This window comes from Dryas octopetala, chromosome 3 (assembly GCF_963921425.1).
Source record: "Dryas octopetala chromosome 3, drDryOcto1.1, whole genome shotgun sequence".
NCBI lineage: Eukaryota > Viridiplantae > Streptophyta > Magnoliopsida > Rosales > Rosaceae > Dryas > Dryas octopetala.
The window spans coordinates 4,825,975-4,843,963 of record NC_141368.1 but is presented as its reverse complement, the minus strand read 5'-3'; the positions used below and the strand labels follow the sequence as shown (position 1 = coordinate 4,843,963).

At 37.8% G+C, this 17,989-nt stretch overlaps 5 protein-coding genes across 5 annotated transcripts; 4 read left to right on the top strand and 1 right to left on the bottom strand.

Moving 5' to 3' along the window:
- Window positions 1–326: 326 nt before the first annotated feature.
- On the bottom strand, window positions 327–1,179 carry LOC147289924 (17.8 kDa class I heat shock protein-like). Its single transcript, XM_086238769.1, has one exon. The coding sequence runs from the start codon at window positions 950–952 to the stop codon at window positions 476–478; it is 477 nt and encodes a 158-aa protein (XP_086094895.1). The 5' UTR covers window positions 953–1,179; the 3' UTR covers window positions 327–475.
- Window positions 1,180–3,331: 2,152 nt separating this feature from the next.
- On the top strand, window positions 3,332–5,158 carry LOC147289923 (UDP-glycosyltransferase 76F1-like). Its single transcript, XM_086235337.1, has 2 exons — window positions 3,332–3,873; window positions 3,972–5,158. The coding sequence occupies exons 1-2, from the start codon at window positions 3,402–3,404 to the stop codon at window positions 4,856–4,858; spliced, it is 1,359 nt and encodes a 452-aa protein (XP_086091463.1). The 5' UTR covers window positions 3,332–3,401; the 3' UTR covers window positions 4,859–5,158.
- A 1,811-nt stretch (window positions 5,159–6,969) lies between these two features.
- Window positions 6,970–8,825, top strand: LOC147289922 (UDP-glycosyltransferase 76B1-like). Its single transcript, XM_086235338.1, has 2 exons — window positions 6,970–7,538; window positions 7,685–8,825. Exons 1-2 carry the CDS (start codon window positions 7,070–7,072, stop codon window positions 8,569–8,571), a joined length of 1,356 nt encoding a protein of 451 aa, XP_086091464.1. The 5' UTR covers window positions 6,970–7,069; the 3' UTR covers window positions 8,572–8,825.
- Window positions 8,826–12,291: 3,466 nt separating this feature from the next.
- Window positions 12,292–13,942, top strand: LOC147289921 (UDP-glycosyltransferase 76B1-like). The gene is made up of 2 exons (XM_086234883.1): window positions 12,292–12,766; window positions 13,059–13,942. Exons 1-2 carry the CDS (start codon window positions 12,292–12,294, stop codon window positions 13,940–13,942), a joined length of 1,359 nt encoding a protein of 452 aa, XP_086091009.1.
- Window positions 13,943–14,678: 736 nt separating this feature from the next.
- On the top strand, window positions 14,679–16,550 carry LOC147289920 (UDP-glycosyltransferase 76B1-like). The gene is made up of 2 exons (XM_086234882.1): window positions 14,679–15,222; window positions 15,484–16,550. Exons 1-2 carry the CDS (start codon window positions 14,751–14,753, stop codon window positions 16,395–16,397), a joined length of 1,386 nt encoding a protein of 461 aa, XP_086091008.1. The 5' UTR covers window positions 14,679–14,750; the 3' UTR covers window positions 16,398–16,550.
- Window positions 16,551–17,989: the final 1,439 nt, after the last annotated feature.

The window sequence follows — 17,989 nt, the reverse complement described above, 5'->3', positions numbered from 1 at the left end:
CCCAAAACTATGAGCCAAACGGCCCAAACATATTGGGAAATGTCAGTTTAGCTCAATTAGTGATACATGGGTGATGGGACTTTGTCCTCACAACATTTCCTATCATATTAAAGTTTGTACACTTACAAATTGTGTCGTCACTCGTCAACATACGATAAGTTTTTGTGTTTTGAGAGCCAATCCCCCAAATTAAGCACTTACAATTTTGTAGAAAAAGGTTTGGTGCAAGGCTGTAAGTTCCAATTGAATCATTCATAGATAGCAAATAATTTGAAATAAAAAAACAACTTTTATTTATTACTGATAATAGTAGTTAATGTACATTCAACACTCCAAATTAAAGATCAAACCCCATTAAGCAGACAACACTAAAGCCTTAGTGACACACCACACATACATACCCCCCATGTTAAGCCCATCACATATGATATATGGATTCAACTCAACATTTATTTTTGTGACTAATTTTGATGGCTTAGCCAGAGATGTCAATGGCCTTGACGTCAGGCTTCTTGACCTCCTCTTTGGGCACAGTGACAGTGAGCACCCCATTCTCCAAACTGGCCTTCACTTGATCCACCTTGGCATTCTCCGGCAGCCTGAACCGCCTCAAGAACTTGCCGCTGCTCCGCTCCACGCGGTGCCACTTGTCGTTCTTGTCCTCCTTCTCGGTGCTCCTCTCGCCGCTGATCTGCAGCACCCTCCCCTCTTCCACCTCCACCTTCACCTCTTCCTTCTTCAGCCCCGGTAGGTCCGCCTTGAACACGTGCGCCTCCGGGGTCTCCTTCCAGTCGATGCGCGTGTTCGCCACCGCCGCCGTCTCTTTGGCGGCGCTGCTATCGCCGCTGCTGATCAGAGGGAAGTTCTGGAATGGGTCCCAGATGTCAAGTGAAAATGGGTCGAAGATGTTGCTCCTTCGGCCACCAAAAAAGCTGCTCGGAATGAGAGACATTGTGTATGGGAAGGTTTGTGACTGTGAGTGTTTGTTGGTTGCTGGTTTATTTGCTTTGCTCTGCTTTCTGTTTCTGGTTTTGCTGCTATGGGGTGATCATGAGGTGTATATATATAGTGGGAAGGCGAGGGCATTTTCGTAATTAGGGTATGGTTCCTCGTCTCTTCCTGATGTTTCAGGAGGATGATCGAAAGGAAGAGAAGTGTCTGGCGCTTTTAGGGCCCCGTTGGAGGTTTCCAGAGAGATGGAGATTTTTCACGAATGTGAACAAAGGCTAGCTGCAGCTCATATACATAGGCCCAAAGTAAGGCCCAAAGCAAAGCCCAAAGCCCAAACCAAGGAAATAGCCCAAAAGAAAAAAAAGCCCAATGGAGGGAGGGGTAAACACTTATTCAGAGCATTTCCAACAACTTATAGTAACTCCAACAAGTTTACTTATATTCTAATTAAATTTGTGCAAAAAAAAGTTAGAAATCTATTCTAACTAACAACTTTTAAAATTTTACTTCAGAAATGTTCTCTGTTTTAGCTAACATTGATACTTTATTATTTTTTAAAATTTGATATTATGGCTTATGTGAGATAAATTTGTATTGTTACATTTAAAAAATTCAAAAAATCTTTAATTGGGGTTGCTTTAGCTATGTTCTCTCTCCTCTCACCAAATTTAGCTAACCAAAAAGTAAATCCTAAATTAGCTAACCAGATAGCTAGTATTTGAAGAATGATTTTGAGAGGAAATAAGCTAATATAGCTAAGGAGGAGAAGATATCTAAGTTGTTGGAGATGCTCTTATGCTGCTTAGCAATCTCCTCTTCCTAAGTTATATTAGCTTATTTCTTCCCAAAATCATTTTCTAACAGATTAACTATTCCGTTAGCTAATTTAAGATTTGCTTTATCGTTAGCACTTATCTTATTGCATTGGTGACAATTCTGAATCATTTTAGTTTGGAATCCTGGAATGGCAAGTGGTAACTACTGTGCAACTGGTAAACACTGGAAGGTTGGGTGAGTGAAAATAAGAGTTAATTACACATATACTCCTTGAGGTTTCAAAACTATTGCATATAACTCCCTACAAGAGAAAAAAATAAATAAACAAAAAAGAAAATATTTGTATTGAGGTTGGACCTTACACCTTGAGTAATCTTATTAGGCCATTTTACCCCTTAGCATGCCTTGAGGTTTCAAAACTATTGCATATAACTCCCTACAAGAGAAAAAAATAAATAAACAAAAAAGAAAATATTTGTATTGAGGTTGGACCTTACACCTTGAGTAATCTTATTAGGCCATTTTACCCCTTAGCATGCCTTTTTGCATAATTTCTCATCATTTTTCGTCTCACTATATGAGATTATATGCAACAGTTTTGAAACCTCAGAGGTTGTATGTGAAAAGAGAATAAATCTCAGGAGGTGTAAGTGTAATTAACTCGTGAAAATAAATGAATAACTTATAGCGATTGGATGACTCTGTAAGGCCTTCTACAATGGTGATCCCCAAATACCAAATATCCAAATTAATTTTGGGTATCAAAAAGTGTAAAAATATAGATTTTAGGGATCACCAACATAATGATGTTAAGGCCCAAATATGAGCATATTAATATTTAACTCATTTATTTGTTGGTGGGCCAGCCATTTAATTTGGTGATGGGCAAGCCATTTAATAGCTTTTATTTGTTGGTGGGCCAGCCATTTTATTTGGTTTTGAGTATAGTCTATATCCAAAATTGTGGATAGCTTTTGGGTTTCAAAAAATTATTGGAATCACATTCCGGACCATTGTGGTTGAATTATACCTATTTTATACCCAAAAAATGAGTTTGAGGATCAGATTAAGTATCCAAAATTCCATTACAATATTCCTTCTTTATGACTTTTTAGTTTGTACATATATGTAGGCTCGTAAACAGATACTTAAGAAAATGATGGGTAGATCTTAAGATAGTAAGATAAGATCCATACATGTGGTTGCCTTGCATTATTCCTCTTCTTTTGATGTAATGGTTGCCATGCATTCATTATGTGCATAATAATAAATGATGGTTCATCTCTCCATCAACTTCATCATGTCTTTAATTACGAACAATCTTTATAACTTCAGTACAAGTGCAAGTAGATACAAGAATAATTATAACATGGGGGGCCCTGTGACAGTGTGATTAGTACAGATAGTTGATACTTGTGTTGGGTTGCGTGTGTAAAGACTCTACAGCGACCTAACAAGTGCAACAGATTAATACGACACAACTGCTTTCCTATGAAAATTTGTAAAATAATGATGTGCACATTTCTTTGGGTAAATAAGTGAATATATTGAACAAGGCCGGTGAAAACAATACAAGTTATTATAATATTATATATACAAACCAACTCCACAAAAAGAAAAGGCCCAAACCGTGTAAATCAAAGCGCACGAACAGAGCAAAAGAAGACCCATTAATGGAGCAAAGGAAGGGCAGGAGAGTGATACTGTTCCCACTGTCCTTTCAAGGCCATCTAAACCCCATGATAGAGCTGGCCAACCTTCTACACTGCAAAGGCTTCTCCATAACCATCATTCACACCCACTTCAACTCTCCCAACCCTTCATCCCATCCACACTTCACCTTCCACTCAATCCCTGATGGCTTGTCTCAAACTCAGGCCTCCACAAAAGATATGGTCCATCTTATTTCTCTTCTTAATGCAAAATGTGTTGAGCCTTTCAGGGAATGCTTGGGTAGATTGTTGTCTGATGTTTCAGAGGACCCTGTTGCCTGCTTGATCTCTGAGCCTCTCTATAACTTCGCTCAATCTGTTGCTGACAGCTTTAATCTCCCAAAGCTTATGTTGAGGACTGGAAGTGCCTCTTCCTTTATGGTTTATACTCAACTTCCACTTCTTTTGGAAAAGGGTTACCTCCCAAAACAAGGTAAGATTTCTAATTTAGCTTCTTTCTTAATTTAATTACCATCACACTCAGACAACTTAAATGTATTTGGCATAATTTCTATTTTGGGCATTAATTAGATTCTAGATTAGAAGAGCCAGTGGCAGAGTTTCCACCTCTCAAAGTGAAAGACCTTCCGGTGATCAAAGCTCGCGACCCAGAGGACTATTATAAACTAATAGCGGAGCTGACAGATGAAGCCAAGACCTCATGTGGAATCATTTTCAATACTTTTGAAGAGCTTGATGAACATGTACTGGCCACAATTCGCGAACAATACTATCACATTCCAACTTTCCCAATAGGGCCATTTCACAAGTGTTTCCCTGCAACTTCCTATTCAAGTAGCTTGTTATCACAAGACCAGAGTTGCATTCCATGGCTAAACGCTCAAGCACCAAAATCTGTGGTCTATGCTAGCTTTGGGAGCCTTGCTGCAATCAAGGAAGCCCAATTTTTGGAGATAGCTTGGGGACTAGCCAACAGCAACCAACCCTTCTTGTGGGTGGTTCGACCCGGATTGGTCCATGGGTCAGAGTGGCTTGAACCATTGCCTAGTGGGTTTCTAGAGGCTTTGAATGGGAGGGGGCACATTGTGAAGTGGGCTCCCCAAAAAGAAGTGCTGGCCCATCAAGCAGTTGGAGTGTTTTGGACTCACAGTGGGTGGAACTCTACCCTGGAGAGTATTTGTGAGGGGGTGCCAATGGTTTGTATGCCATGTTTAGCTGATCAAACTGTGAATGCAAGATATGTAAGCCATGTTTGGAAGGTTGGGTTGCTGTTAGAGAATGGGATGGAGAGAGGTGAGATTGAAAGAGCAATTACAAAACTAATGGTGGAGAAAGAAGGGGAAGAGATTAAAGATAGAAGCTTAAAGCTAATGGAGAAGGCTAATCTTTGCCTCAAACAAGGTGGCTCTTCAAACCAATCTTTGGATGATTTGGTTAAATACATTTTATCATTATAATCATTTGTTTTTCAAACTCAGAGTTTGTGAATTCGCCGTTTGGTCTTTGATTATAAACAAAAGATAGAAATGTTACCAAGCGTCCCCAAATTCAGTTGGTGAGAGTAGCTTGTACCAAATTTAGAAACCTCCTTGAAACAGATCATTGTTCTTGGTTGGAAGCTGCCCAATTCCAGCAATCCTTCCTGAATAGGTTTTTCTTGAGGATTTGTTTGTATCTTTTTTGTTGTTTTCTGTTTCTTGTAGTAGTTTTGTTATTAAAATAAGGGCTTGTTTACTCAAATACCACCTGAACTATAGGGGTGTGCTCTCATACCACCCAAATTTTTTTTCTTGTCAATTTACCACATGAAATTATCAATATGTGCTAATTTACCACCTAACATCCATTTTTCTTTTAATTCATCAAAAAATTTCCTAAACTTCCCATTTTGTCCTTGAATACATAAAAAAATAATATTATTTGAATAACTTTTTAAAAAATATAATTATAAAAAAACTTAAAAAGTAAAAAATAGAAAATGGAAATACCTTTTTTTTAGGGGGTTTACTTAGATTGTTTTTTTAATATTTAAAATGCTTTTATCATATAAATTGACGAAAATATCCTTGAAATAAACAGAAAATTTAACTAAAGTGACGGTAGCTGGTAGATTGGCCAATATGTGAAAGTTCAGGTGGTAAATTAACAAAAAAAAAAAAAATTTGGATAATATTTGAGCATACCCTCTATAGTTCAGGTGTTATTTGAGTAAAAAAGCCTAAAATAAGTGGGTTCACTACCAAGCTTATGCCATTGGGCTAAATAAATCTATATGAATGGCCCGGATGGATGGAGAAAAGTGTCTGGGGTTCTTCTGGCCCGGTTGGAGGTTTCCAGGGAGATATGAAATCTTTCTCGAATATGAACAAGGCTACCTGCAGATCATATTTATAAGCCCAAAGGAGAGTCCAAAGCCTAACTGGGAACCATAGAAATAGCCCAAAAGAAAAAGAAGCCTAAAGAGTTGTAAGCACTAAGTAGAGTTAATTACATTTACACCTCCTGAGGTTTATCATTTTTTCACATACACCTCCTGAAGTTTTAAAACTGTTGCATATAACCCCCTATATGAGATGAAAAATGATGAGAAATTATGCAAAAAAGCATGCTAAGGGGTGAAATGGCCTAATAAGATTACTCAAGGTGTAAGGTCCAACCTCAATACAAATATTTTCTTTTTTATTTATTTATTTTTTCTCTTGTAGGGGGTTATATGTAATTGTTTTGAAACATTAGGGGTATATATGAAAAGACGATAAATCTCAGAAGATGTAAGTGTAATTAACTCCACTAAGCAAGCACTAGTCATTCCATTCTCATTTCATTGGTGATATCTCTAAGACTGAATAATTGAAGTTTGGAATCGGCTGATGGTAATTGGTCATTGGTGTTTTCCAACTAGTAAACACTGGAAAGTTAAGGCTATGGAATACGATGTACACTAAGGAAAAGACATGACTACACAACAGGACCACACAACATGTATACATATAAGTAGGCTCCATGCACAGATATTTGAGAAAAGAATGGGTACATCAGTAGATCCATCAATAATATGGATCGCCTTGCATTATTCTTTTTCTTTAGATGTAATGATTGCCTTGCAATACTATTGCTTTGCAATACTGTATACGTTTTTTTTCTTTTTCTTTTACTTTTGATGTAATAATAAACTATGGTCATCACTATTTTTTTTTTTAAATGTTAGGGATATTATATTTTGGTGTTATTTAGTGTACAATTTTTCTAATATAGATGAACTTCACTTGTATTGGTGGGTCTCACCTCTATTAGAGAGATAACACACTAAGTGGTACCAAGATATGGTACACCTAACACTATATTTGTTTTTTTCATATACTCTAACATATCTTTACTTTACAAGTATTTTTTGCAAAAATAAGATAGAAATGTAGAATGAGAAAGTACAAAGAGAAGGTAAAAATAATATTTTTGTATAAGGTATATATGGAATTTAGTAATTTACCAACATGACAAAAAGAAAATAGACACATCGAGTCGGCAAGAGTAGAGTAGAGTACAATGGCCAAAAAAAAAAAAAAGAGTAGAGTAAATAGACACAGGCAAATCAAACTGCAGAAACAGGGCAAAGGAGAACCAAACCAGAAGCAAATCATTAAGCACATAATTCCTTCTAAATTAATCGAATGGAGCAAAGGAAGGGCAGGAGAGTGATACTATTCCCACTGTCCTTTCAAGGCCATCTAAACCCCATGATAGAGCTTGCCAACCTTCTACACTGCAAAGGCTTCTCCATAACCATCATCCACACTCACTTCAACTCTCCCAACCCTTCTTCTCATCCACACTTCACCTTCCACTCAATCCCTGATGGCGTGTCTCAAACTGAGGCCTCCACATTGGGTGTGGCCCTTATTTCTCTTCTAAATGCAAAATGTGTTGAGCTTTTCAGGGAATGCTTGGGTAGATTGTTGTCTGATGCTTCAGAGGAGCCTGTTGCTTGCTTGATCTGTGATCCTTTCTATAACTTCGCTCAATCTGTTGCAGACAGCTTTAAGCTCCCAAAGTTTATGTTGAGGACTGGAAGTGCCTCTTCCTTTATGGTTTATACTGAACTCCCACTTCTTTTGGAAAAGGGTTACCTCCCAAAACAAGGTAAGGTTTCTAATTTAGTTTCTTTCTTAATTTCTTGCTTGGTTAATGGTTGGTACAAAATCTACATGATTGTCTAATTTACTTACCATAAAAAGTTAGACAACTTAATTGTATTTGGCTTCATTTCTATTTCGGGCATTGATTAGATTCTAGACTAGAAGAGTCAGTGGCAGAGTTTCCACCTCTCAAAGTGAAAGACCTTCCGGTGGTCAAAACTAGCGACCCAGAGGACTATTATAAAGTAATAGCGGAGATGACAGATGAAGCCAAGACATCGTGTGGAATCATTTTGAATACTTTTGAAGAGCTTGATGAACATGTACTGGCCACAATTCGCCAACAATACCATCACATTCCAATTTTCCCAATAGGCCCATTTCACAAGTGTTTCCCTGCAACTTCCTATTCAAGTAGCTTGTTATCACAAGACCAGAGTTGCATTCCATGGCTAAACACTCAAGCACCAAAATCTGTTGTCTATGCTAGCTTTGGGAGCCTTGCTACAATCAAGGAAGCCCAATTTTTGGAGATAGCTTGGGGACTGGCCAACAGCAACCAACCCTTCTTGTGGGTGGTTCGACCCAGATTGGTCCATGGGTCAGAGTGGCTTGAACCATTGCCTAGTGGGTTTCTAGAGGCTTTGGATGGGAGGGGGCACATTGTGAAATGGGCTCCCCAAAAAGAAGTTCTGGCCCATCAAGCAGTTGGAGTGTTTTGGACTCACAGTGGGTGGAATTCTACACTGGAGAGTATTTGTGAGGGGGTGCCTATGGTTTGTATGCCATGTTTAGCTGATCAAACTGTGAATGCAAGATATGTAAGCCATGTTTGGAAGGTTGGGTTGCTGTTAGAGAATGGGATGGAGAGAGGTGAGATTGAAAGAGCAATTACAAAACTAATGGTGGAGAAAGAAGGGGAAGAGATCAGAGACAGAGCCTTAAAGCTAATGGACAAGGCAAATCTTTGCCTCAAACAAGGTGGCTCTTCATACCACTGTTTGGATGGTTTGGTTAAATACATTTTATCATTATAATCGTTTGTTTTTCAAGCTTAATTAATATTTATTATGTTGTGTCTTTTGTAATTATTCTTTCCCATTGTGTATTACATCTTTAATAGAAGTGTGGGACTCTAAAAAATCGGTGTGAATGCAGTATTAATTTTTTTTTTAATACAAATTAGTTTTATTATTTTGGTTTTTTGTTGCAAAGTTGTTGTATATTAAAGACTAGTCGATCTGAGTTGCCCTTGAGGAATCAACATTTACATTGCCTAGCCTTCTCTTTATATTAGGCTAACACATCCTACATGTTACTACCTATTGCTTGAGCTCGTCTAATCACTAGTTTCTATTTTGGCATTAGAGTCCAGACTAGAAGAGAGAAAGTTAAACATGCTATCAAACATGCGAGTATTGAGGATTTTGATGTCCTGTACCGATTTGGAATCGGAATGGATGTCCCTGCCCCTTGTTTCTGAGAATTCCATGTTTACCACAAAAATGCGCATAAACCTAATAGTCACAGTCTCAGGCATCCAATCACAATGGGCTGGGTCCATGTAACAGGCCATAAATGGCAGACTTTTCAATCTCCTAGATCGACAAAACTATACTGGAATGGTCTGGTTTGCTCATCAGGCAATTGGTAATTTGGCAAATCCAGAACTTGAACAACATGCATATCATCATCATTCAACATTTCGTAGACTACTATACTATTTCACTGATAAGTAAACATTAGGCAATCATCATCATGTACCACAGTTAAAGCTTTTTCAGCAAAGGGTAAAGGGCAAGGGAGAGCTTTGAATATTCTGTAATTAATCTTCCATTGGGATTGTGGGTTAGAGCAGTCGAATGAGTAAATGAACGTAAGCAATTAACCTTGTCTCGTTTGTACTCGATGCTTCATACTTATAGCTTTGGGGACTTATTATCATTATTCGACCTTGCTTGCACACCACCCATACCCTCTCCTCCCCTTGCTGCCTTTCATCTGCTCCATGCTAAAGCAGTATCGCTAACCCCCCAAAGCCCTAAGCCCAAGCCCTAGCTACCTGATAGATACGATTTCCTTAGTACGCACGAAAAGTTTGGTAGCACCTGTTTCACTGTTTGTGTTTGCCTGAGTCCTTATATAGTTATCTATATGTCTAGGAGTATAATTGTGTAATTAATAGTTATTATGGTGTGTATTTTGTAATTATTCTTTCCTATTATGTGTAGGTTTGTGTACTTGTATAACTACTCCAAATTGGGATCAATAAAAGTATCTGAAAATTTAGCCCTAATAATATTTCTTGGCAATTTGAACACTTTTTCTATTCCACCATATATGCTAATTAAATCCTACATGTTATTACCTATTGCTTGAGCTTGTCTAATCATTTATTTATTTATTTTGGCATTAGACTCCAGACTAGAAGAGACGGTGTGGCAGAGCTTTCACCTCTATCTCAAAGTGAAAGACCTTCCGGTGATCAGCACGTACTGGCGACCAAGAGAAATATTATCAACTAATAGCAGTCCTGACAAATGAACCCAAGGTCTCATGCATGTGGACTCATTGTTAATAACTTAATACTTTTAAAGATCTTGAACAACCTGCACTGACCAAAATTCTCCCAGAATTCCCTAATGTACGTTCCAATTTTCCCAATAGGCCCATTTCACAAGAGTGGTGTGCAGCCTCTTTTTCAAGTAGCTTATTATCACAAGACCAAAGCTAAACACTCAAGCACCTAAATCTGTAATCTATGTTAGCTTTGGGGGCTTTGCTGCAATAAATTAAGGAAGCTCAATTTTTGGAGATAGCTTGGGGACTAGCTAGCTAACAGTAAGCAACCCTTCTTGTCGGTGGTTCGACCTGCATTGATCCATGGGACGTCAGAATGGCTCGAACCATTACCAAGTGGGTTTCTAGAGACTTTGAATGAGAGTGGGCACATTGTGAAATGGGCTCCTCATAAGGATGTGCTGGCCCATCCAGCGGTTGGAGCGTTTTGGACTCAGATGGGTCGAGTTGTACACTGGATAGTATAATTGTGAGGGGGCGCCTATGGTTTGTTTGCCATGGCTCTTCATACCAATCTTTTGATGGTTTGGTTAAATACATTTTACCAAAAGGCACTTTGCATCTATATGAATAGAGTAGTCCTGCAATCATTTAGAATTCAAAAAAATTACTCAGAAAACTTGCATTCATTCTCCTGCATTCAAGCATAATCTTCCATTACCAAAGAGAAAGTTCTCTGCATATTTGGGTTTGTAGAACCTTGTAGTTTGAAGTGCCACTACTGCAAGGAAGAAGTTGTTGTATCCTGGGAGATGAGCGCCGATTGACCATAGCACCCTAGGACGGGAGTAAATCATCTTAAGATCATAATGTCGAACACTAGCTAGCCTCGACTTCAAAGATTTTTCTAAACTTTCTTTATTGTTTATTTCTCTGTATGAATTTTGTTAATTTCTTTGTTTGAATATAGCAATTTACACCTGTTTTTTCCAACAGGTAAGACATTCCATTTCATTGGTGATCTTTGTGAATCATTGAAGTGTTTGAAATCTTTGGATGGTAAATTGGTAACTGTGGTATCGATCTGCCCAACTGGTGAACTCTACTAGTCTAGGGACATAGGTAATATGGTATCTGCCCAATTGGTAATTGTGGTATCTTTCCATTTATTGAGAGTACTGCTATATATTTAGACTATATTCTATAATATCAAGTTGAGAAGCTAGCTTGGAAAGAGGAATGGGCCTCAATAAGAATCGACTAGAATAAACAAACTTATAACACATTATTGGGTTGCGGGTTGAGACCTGAGGGTGTACAGCTACCTAATTCACATGCTGCAAAAGTGCAGGGCAACTATGACAGAACCGATTCACTATGAAAATTTATTAATAGGCTAAAGCGCGCTCTACGTTTATGATGTACATATACATTAAAAATTTGGAGGTGCTGTGCGAAAATACAAAGGACTCCCTCCTTAAAATTCTTCAAAGAAAATACTAGAAAATAAAAAGCCACTGTGTCTTGATGTCATAAATCAAGTTTTATACCTAAAATTCTTCAAGAACTTAACATATTAATTGTGATGAAGATTGAACTTGGAATAGGAGGCAGAGAGAATGTTGAGATTGTGATTTCTTTAACTGGAATAAAAAATTGAATTTATTGAGGTTATCATTCCATAAAAATCCAGGTATATTCAATTCAGATTTTAATAGATTTTAAAAGAGTTATAGACTTTATGGATTTTTTATAGAATTCTATAGAATCCATCAAAATCTAAGAGAAAAAGGTTGGAATTCTCATAACCTTTGTTTTATGTCTGAAATCCATCAAAATCCATCACTTAATAAACTCCTTTAAAATTAATGAAAAATTGAATACATCTAGATTTCAATAGAATCCTTAAAATTCTAAATTAAATACACTTAGATTTTTATAGAATCCATCAAATTCTGAATTGAATTCACCTAGATTTTTATGGACTAATGAAAAGTCACACCAAAATTTTCCATGTGGCATGTCCTATAATGCATCATCTTACGATAAGGTGAGATCCATATATATATAACACATGAGACCTACTTCATTGTCAGAAGATGAAGTGCATGCATGCCTCCCTACAATTTCTCTCTCCCATTAATCTCTCTTCCTTCTCCCTCCCTTCCCGTTTCTCTCTTCCTCCCTCACTTCTCTTCCATCTCTTCTACTTCTCTTCCCGCTTCCATTAAATTCTAATGGAGCAAAGGAAGGGCAGGAGATTGATACTCTTCCCAATTCCCTTTCAAGGCCATATAAACCCCATGCTTGAGCTTGCCAACCTTCTACACTCCAAAGGCTTTTCCATAACCATCATCCACACCAACTTCAACTCTCTCAACCCTTCAAACCATCCACACTTCACCTTTCATTCAATCCCTGATGGCTTATCTGAAACTGAGGCCTCCACAAAGGATGTACTCCTTCTTCTTTCTCGTCTAAATGCAAAATGTTGTGAACCGTTCCGGGAATGCTTGGCTAACTTGTTGTCTGATGCTAATTCAGAGGAGCCTGTTGCTTGCTTGATCTCTGACTCTCTCTTTTACTTTACTCAATCTGTTGTTGACAGCCTTAAGCTCCCAAGGATTCTGTTAAGGACTGGGGCTGCCTCTTGCTTTACTGTTTATACTGCATTCCCACTTCTTCTGGAAAAAGGTTACCTCCCCAAACAAGGTGTGGTTTCAAATTAAATTTCTTTCTTGCTTAATTGATCATTGGTAGTTGGTACGTAATATGCATATTACGAACACATGTGGGATAAATTTGTTTTATCCTTTTTGCTTTTGGTTGCCAACTTCTGAGTTGCACTAGAGGAATCAGTATTTACATTGCCTAGCTTTCTTTTTGTATCAGGCCAACAAAATCTACCTATGTGATTACATGTTACTGCCTAATCACAACTTACGATTGCACTTGACATGCTTATATTTAATTTGCTTTCTATTTTGGCATATAATGGCATTAGACTCCAGACTAGAAGAGACAGTGACAGGGCTTTCACCTCTCAGAGTTAAGGACCTCCCAGTGGTCAGAACTTGCGACCCAGAGGCATATTATCAAGTGATAGCCAGCCTGACAAATGCACCCATGGCCTCACATGGACTCATTTTTAATACTTTTGAGGACCTTGAAGAACATGCACTGGCCACAATTCGGCCAAAATTCCCCAATGTTCCAATTTTCACAATAGGCCCATTTCACAAGTGGTCTGCAGTCACTTTTTCAAGTAGCTTATTATCACAAGACCAGAGTTGCATTTCCTGGCTAAACACTCAAGCACCAAAATCTGTTGTCTATGTTAGTTTTGGGAGCATTGCTGCAATTAAGAAAGCTCAATTTTTGGAGATAGCTTGGGGACTCGCCAACAGCAACCAACCCTTCTTGTGGGTGGTTCGACCCGGATTGATTCACGGGTCAGAATGGCTCGAACCATTACCAAGTGGGTTTCTAGAAGCTTTGGATGGGAGGGGGCACATTGTGAAATGGGCTCCCCAAAAAGAAGTACTGGCCCATCCAGCCGTTGGAGGGTTTTGGACTCACAATGGCTGGAATTCTACATTGGAGAGTATTGGTGAGGGGGTCCCTATGATTTGTACACCATGTTTTGCTGATCAATCGGTGAACGCAAGATATGTAAGTCATGTTTGGAAGGTTGGGTTGCATTTAGAGTATGGGATTGAGAGAGAAGAGATTGAAAGAACAATTAGAAAGCTAATGGTGGAGAAAGAAGGGGAAGAGATCAGAGACAGAAGCTTAAAGCTAATGGAGAAGGCAAATCTTTGCCTCAAACAAGGTGGTTCGTCATACCAATCTTTGGATGGTTTGGTTAAGCACATTTTATCATTATAACATTTGTTTTTCAATCTTAGAGTATGTAATCTACCCAGCTTATGCCATTGGACCAAATAAATTTATACCAATGGCCCTTATTGCTATTAAACTTTGGTTGATAACAATGAATCATTATGAACGAAGATGCTTTCAAAGAATGCATGGTCAGAAAAAATTGATGTCGATCTGTTCTCAAGATAAGAGTCCACATCTAGAAAAAAAAAAAAATACAGATAGAATATAAAAAAAGGATAAAATATTAGAGGAAAAATGAGCAATAGTATATGAGGTTATCCCTAATTTAGATTTTAATGAATTTTAAAAATTCAACAAAATTTAGATGTTCTTAATTAGAATTTCAATGAATTCATAAAAATTTAAGTATTTTTAACTCAGATTTTAATGAATTTCTTAAAAATACATATATTTTAAAAAATTGATAGATTTGCATTAAACGATGAATTTTAATAGATTTAAATGAATTTTATTATTTTAATGAATTTTTTATGCATAATAAATTTTATGAGAATTCTAACTATTGTTTTTGAATTTCGATGAATTTAAAAATTTATTAAAATTTGAAGGGACAGCCAATATTTATATCGTTGATTGTGCAACTTGCATTAGTGTGATAGTGTATGTATCTATACATGGTTGCCTCGCAATATGTGCAACATATATAATAAATGATGGGCCACCGTCCATATACTTTTAAGTGTGACTGTCAGAGTGTATAAGCGTAAACCAGCAAATAGCAAGAATATAATATAGACAACTTGGTCAAAAATCACAGAACAGAAGCAGAGCAAACACAGTCCGACTGCTAATGGAGCAAAGGAAGGGCAGGAGATTGATACTCTTCCCACTGCCTCTTCAAGGCCATATAAACCCCATGCTTGAGCTTGCCAACCTTCTACACTCCAAAGGCTTCTCCATAACCATTATCCACACCAACTTCAACTCTCTCAACCCTTCAAACCATCCACACTTCACCTTCCACTCAATCCCTGATGGCCTATCTGAAACTGAGGCCTCCACAAAGGATCTTGTCCTTCTGATTTCTCTTCTAAATGTTAAATGTGTTCAACCTTTCCAGGAATGCTTGGCAAGGTTGTTGTCTGATGATTCAGAGGAGCCTGTTGCTTGCTTGATCTCTGATTCTCTCTTTCACTTCACTCAATCTGTTGCTGACAGCCTTAAGCTCCCAAGGCTTGTGTTAAGGACTGGGGGTGCTTCTTCCTTTGTTGTTTTTGCTGCTTTTCCACTTCTGCGGGAAAAGGGTTACCTCCCCATTCAAGGTTTGGTTTCTTAATTACTTTCTTTCTTTCTTGGTAATTGGTTGCCTAAGGTTAATAGCAGGAAAATTTGGTACCACACTAATTGGCTAATGCCTAAGGTTGATCTAGAACCTAGCAGTAATTGCATGATTTTGAGTAAGTAGTATATATCGCTTTGTATGAATCCAACAAAAGTTACATGATCATGTCTTTTTACCAATTGGTTGAGATCATCTTATCACTACTTACCATCACACTTTGACAACTTGTTTGGCATATTAGATTCTCGACTAGAAGAGGCAGTGATAGAGTTTCCACCTCTCAAAGTCAAAGACCTTCCACTAATCAACAAATGCGACTCAGAGGAATACTTTAAACTAGTAGCCGGACTGTCAAATGAAACCAAGGCCTCACATGGACTCATTTTCAATACTTTTGAAGACCTTGAAGAACAAGCACTGGCCACAATTCGCCATGATTTTCCCATTCCAATTTTCCAAATAGGCCCATTTCACAAGTGTTTACCAGAAACCTCTTCTTCAAGTAGCTTATTATCAGAGGACCAAAGTTGCATTTCATGGCTAAACACTCAAGCACCAAAATCTGTTGTCTATGTTAGTTTTGGGAGCATTACTGCAATTAAAGAAGCTCAATTTTTGGAGACAGCTTGGGGACTATGCAACAGCAAGCAACCCTTCTTGTGGGTGGTTCGACCCGGATTAATCCATGGCTCAGATTGGCTTGAAATGTTACCTAGTGGGTTTCTAGAGGCTTTGGATGGGAGGGGGTACATTGTGAAATGGGCTCCCCAAAAAGAAGTGCTGGCCCATCCAGCTGTTGGGCTCTTTTGGACTCACTGTGGCTGGAATTCTACACTGGAGAGTGTTTGTGAGGGGATCCCTATGATTTGTATGCCATGTTTCACTGATCAAATGGTGAATGCAAGATATGTGAGCCATGTTTGGAAGGTTGGGTTGCAGCTAGAGCATGGGATAGAGAGAGGTGAGATTGAAAGAACAATTAGAAAACTAATGGTGGAGAAAGAAGGGGAAGAGATCAGAGACAGAGCCTTAAAGCTAGTAGAGAAGGCAAATCTTTGCTTCAAACAAGGTGGTTCTTCATATCAATCTTTGGATGGCTTGGTTAAACATATTTTGTCATTAGAATCGTTTGTTTTTCAAACTCAGAGTCGGTGAATCCCAAACTTGGTCTTGGAGGAATTTATTTATGTTGTATAACGGGCTACAAATTTGTATGAATTAAGTAGTGCTAAATGTAGTACAATTTTGTCCTGCTTTTTATTTAAAACTAGCAAGGCAATTGTATCTTTAACATTGACCATACCTCGATCAATATTATGATTACCAAGATCAGTGCAAAACATTATTAATTTTTTTGTTTTAGGAGAATACAAATTTTATGATCAAAATATTTGCAAAGCATCACAAGTGCAACAATGACCAGTGAAGTTCAATAAATGAGTGATGCTACTATCACCCCTCCACTCCTATTTCTCCATCCATTTTATTAAACCATCCACCATCAAATTGAAAAAATTATCAATCTATTCATCTCACCCCAATATTCCCAAATTACCCTTATCACTTTTCTTTCACCTTCTTCATACAACCCTTTTGGGTGCCACTATTTAGCCCCAACTAATTCATTAATGGTCCCAACACTTAAATAAAAATATAATTTCATATTCTACCGTAATGTAAATTGATGAATAAGGACATATATACTAATTAATAAAAAAAATCTTCATTTATTCATCCCTCTAACTATACATTATATTACTTGCATGCTTTTCACTTTGCAGAAAAACATCTTAGAGCTCTGGCTTTTAATTCTCTCCCAGCACTATTACAATGATTCCTCTCTGATGTTGGCTTCTATTGTAGCACATCGAAGAGTGGAAGAAAGAGAGAGAAGAAAAAAAAGATGTCGCCGACGTCTAGATCGGCTGGGGAGATGGCGAGACGCATGACTGTTTTTGGGTGGGGGTGGGTGGGGAAGGAGGAGGGGGACTGTTGGGGGGTGGGGTCTCTGCAGTAAAAAAAGAAGATCGAGGAGGGGGTGGAGGTTTGTGCAATCTGTAGATTGGGGTATAGAAATCATGTTTGGCTGTTTTTTGTTTTCTTTTTTCTATTGTATCTAAAAAAAACATAAAGAAAGAAAAAGAAGAAGAAGGAATGAAGGAGGATTAGGAGGTATTTTATGTAATGAGCAAGTATTGGGTGGTGGTGATGATGGTAATGGTAGTGATGGTGTTGGGTGAGTTTATTGGGTTTAGAGAGTAGAAATAAGTTGGGTAGTGTTGGGTGTATATGTTGAATTGTTGTAAGGGTATTTGTGAAAAAATTGTTGGTTATATTAATACATTTTTTTAATTTCTAATATTTAGTTTGGTGTAGAAAGTATGTTGGAGCTACTAATAAAAAAATTGAGTCCAAATAGCGGCACCCAACCCTATTTCTTAAAAGATAAGAAAAACTACCATAGCGCTCCCATTTTAACAAGGCTACCTGCAGCTCATATTTATAGGCCCAAAAGAGAGTCCAGAGCCTAACTGGGAGCCATAGAAATAGCCCAAAAGAAAAAGAAGCCTAAAGAGTTGTAAGCACTAAGTAAGCACTACTCATTCCATTTCCATTTCATTGGTGATATCTCTAAGACTGAATAATTGAAGTTTGGAATCGGCTGATGGTAATTGGTGTTTTCCAACTAGTAAACACTGGAAAAGTGGAAAGTTAAGGCTATGGAATACGATGTATAGAGACGAATC

Bases quoted from the DNA above. Each gene is read 5' to 3' on its own strand.
- LOC147289924 (XM_086238769.1), bottom strand. From the start codon at position 952: ATGTCTCTCATTCCGAGCAGCTTTTTTGGTGGCCGAAGGAGCAACATC.
- LOC147289923 (XM_086235337.1), top strand. From the start codon at position 3,402: ATGGAGCAAAGGAAGGGCAGGAGAGTGATACTGTTCCCACTGTCCTTT. The intron at 3,874-3,971 runs GTAAGATTTCTA...GGCATTAATTAG, and splicing joins GGGTTACCTCCCAAAACAAG to ATTCTAGATTAGAAGAGCCA.
- LOC147289922 (XM_086235338.1), top strand. From the start codon at position 7,070: ATGGAGCAAAGGAAGGGCAGGAGAGTGATACTATTCCCACTGTCCTTT. The intron at 7,539-7,684 runs GTAAGGTTTCTA...GGCATTGATTAG, and splicing joins GGGTTACCTCCCAAAACAAG to ATTCTAGACTAGAAGAGTCA.
- LOC147289921 (XM_086234883.1), top strand. From the start codon at position 12,292: ATGGAGCAAAGGAAGGGCAGGAGATTGATACTCTTCCCAATTCCCTTT. The intron at 12,767-13,058 runs GTGTGGTTTCAA...TAATGGCATTAG, and splicing joins AGGTTACCTCCCCAAACAAG to ACTCCAGACTAGAAGAGACA.
- LOC147289920 (XM_086234882.1), top strand. From the start codon at position 14,751: ATGGAGCAAAGGAAGGGCAGGAGATTGATACTCTTCCCACTGCCTCTT. The intron at 15,223-15,483 runs GTTTGGTTTCTT...TTGGCATATTAG, and splicing joins GGGTTACCTCCCCATTCAAG to ATTCTCGACTAGAAGAGGCA.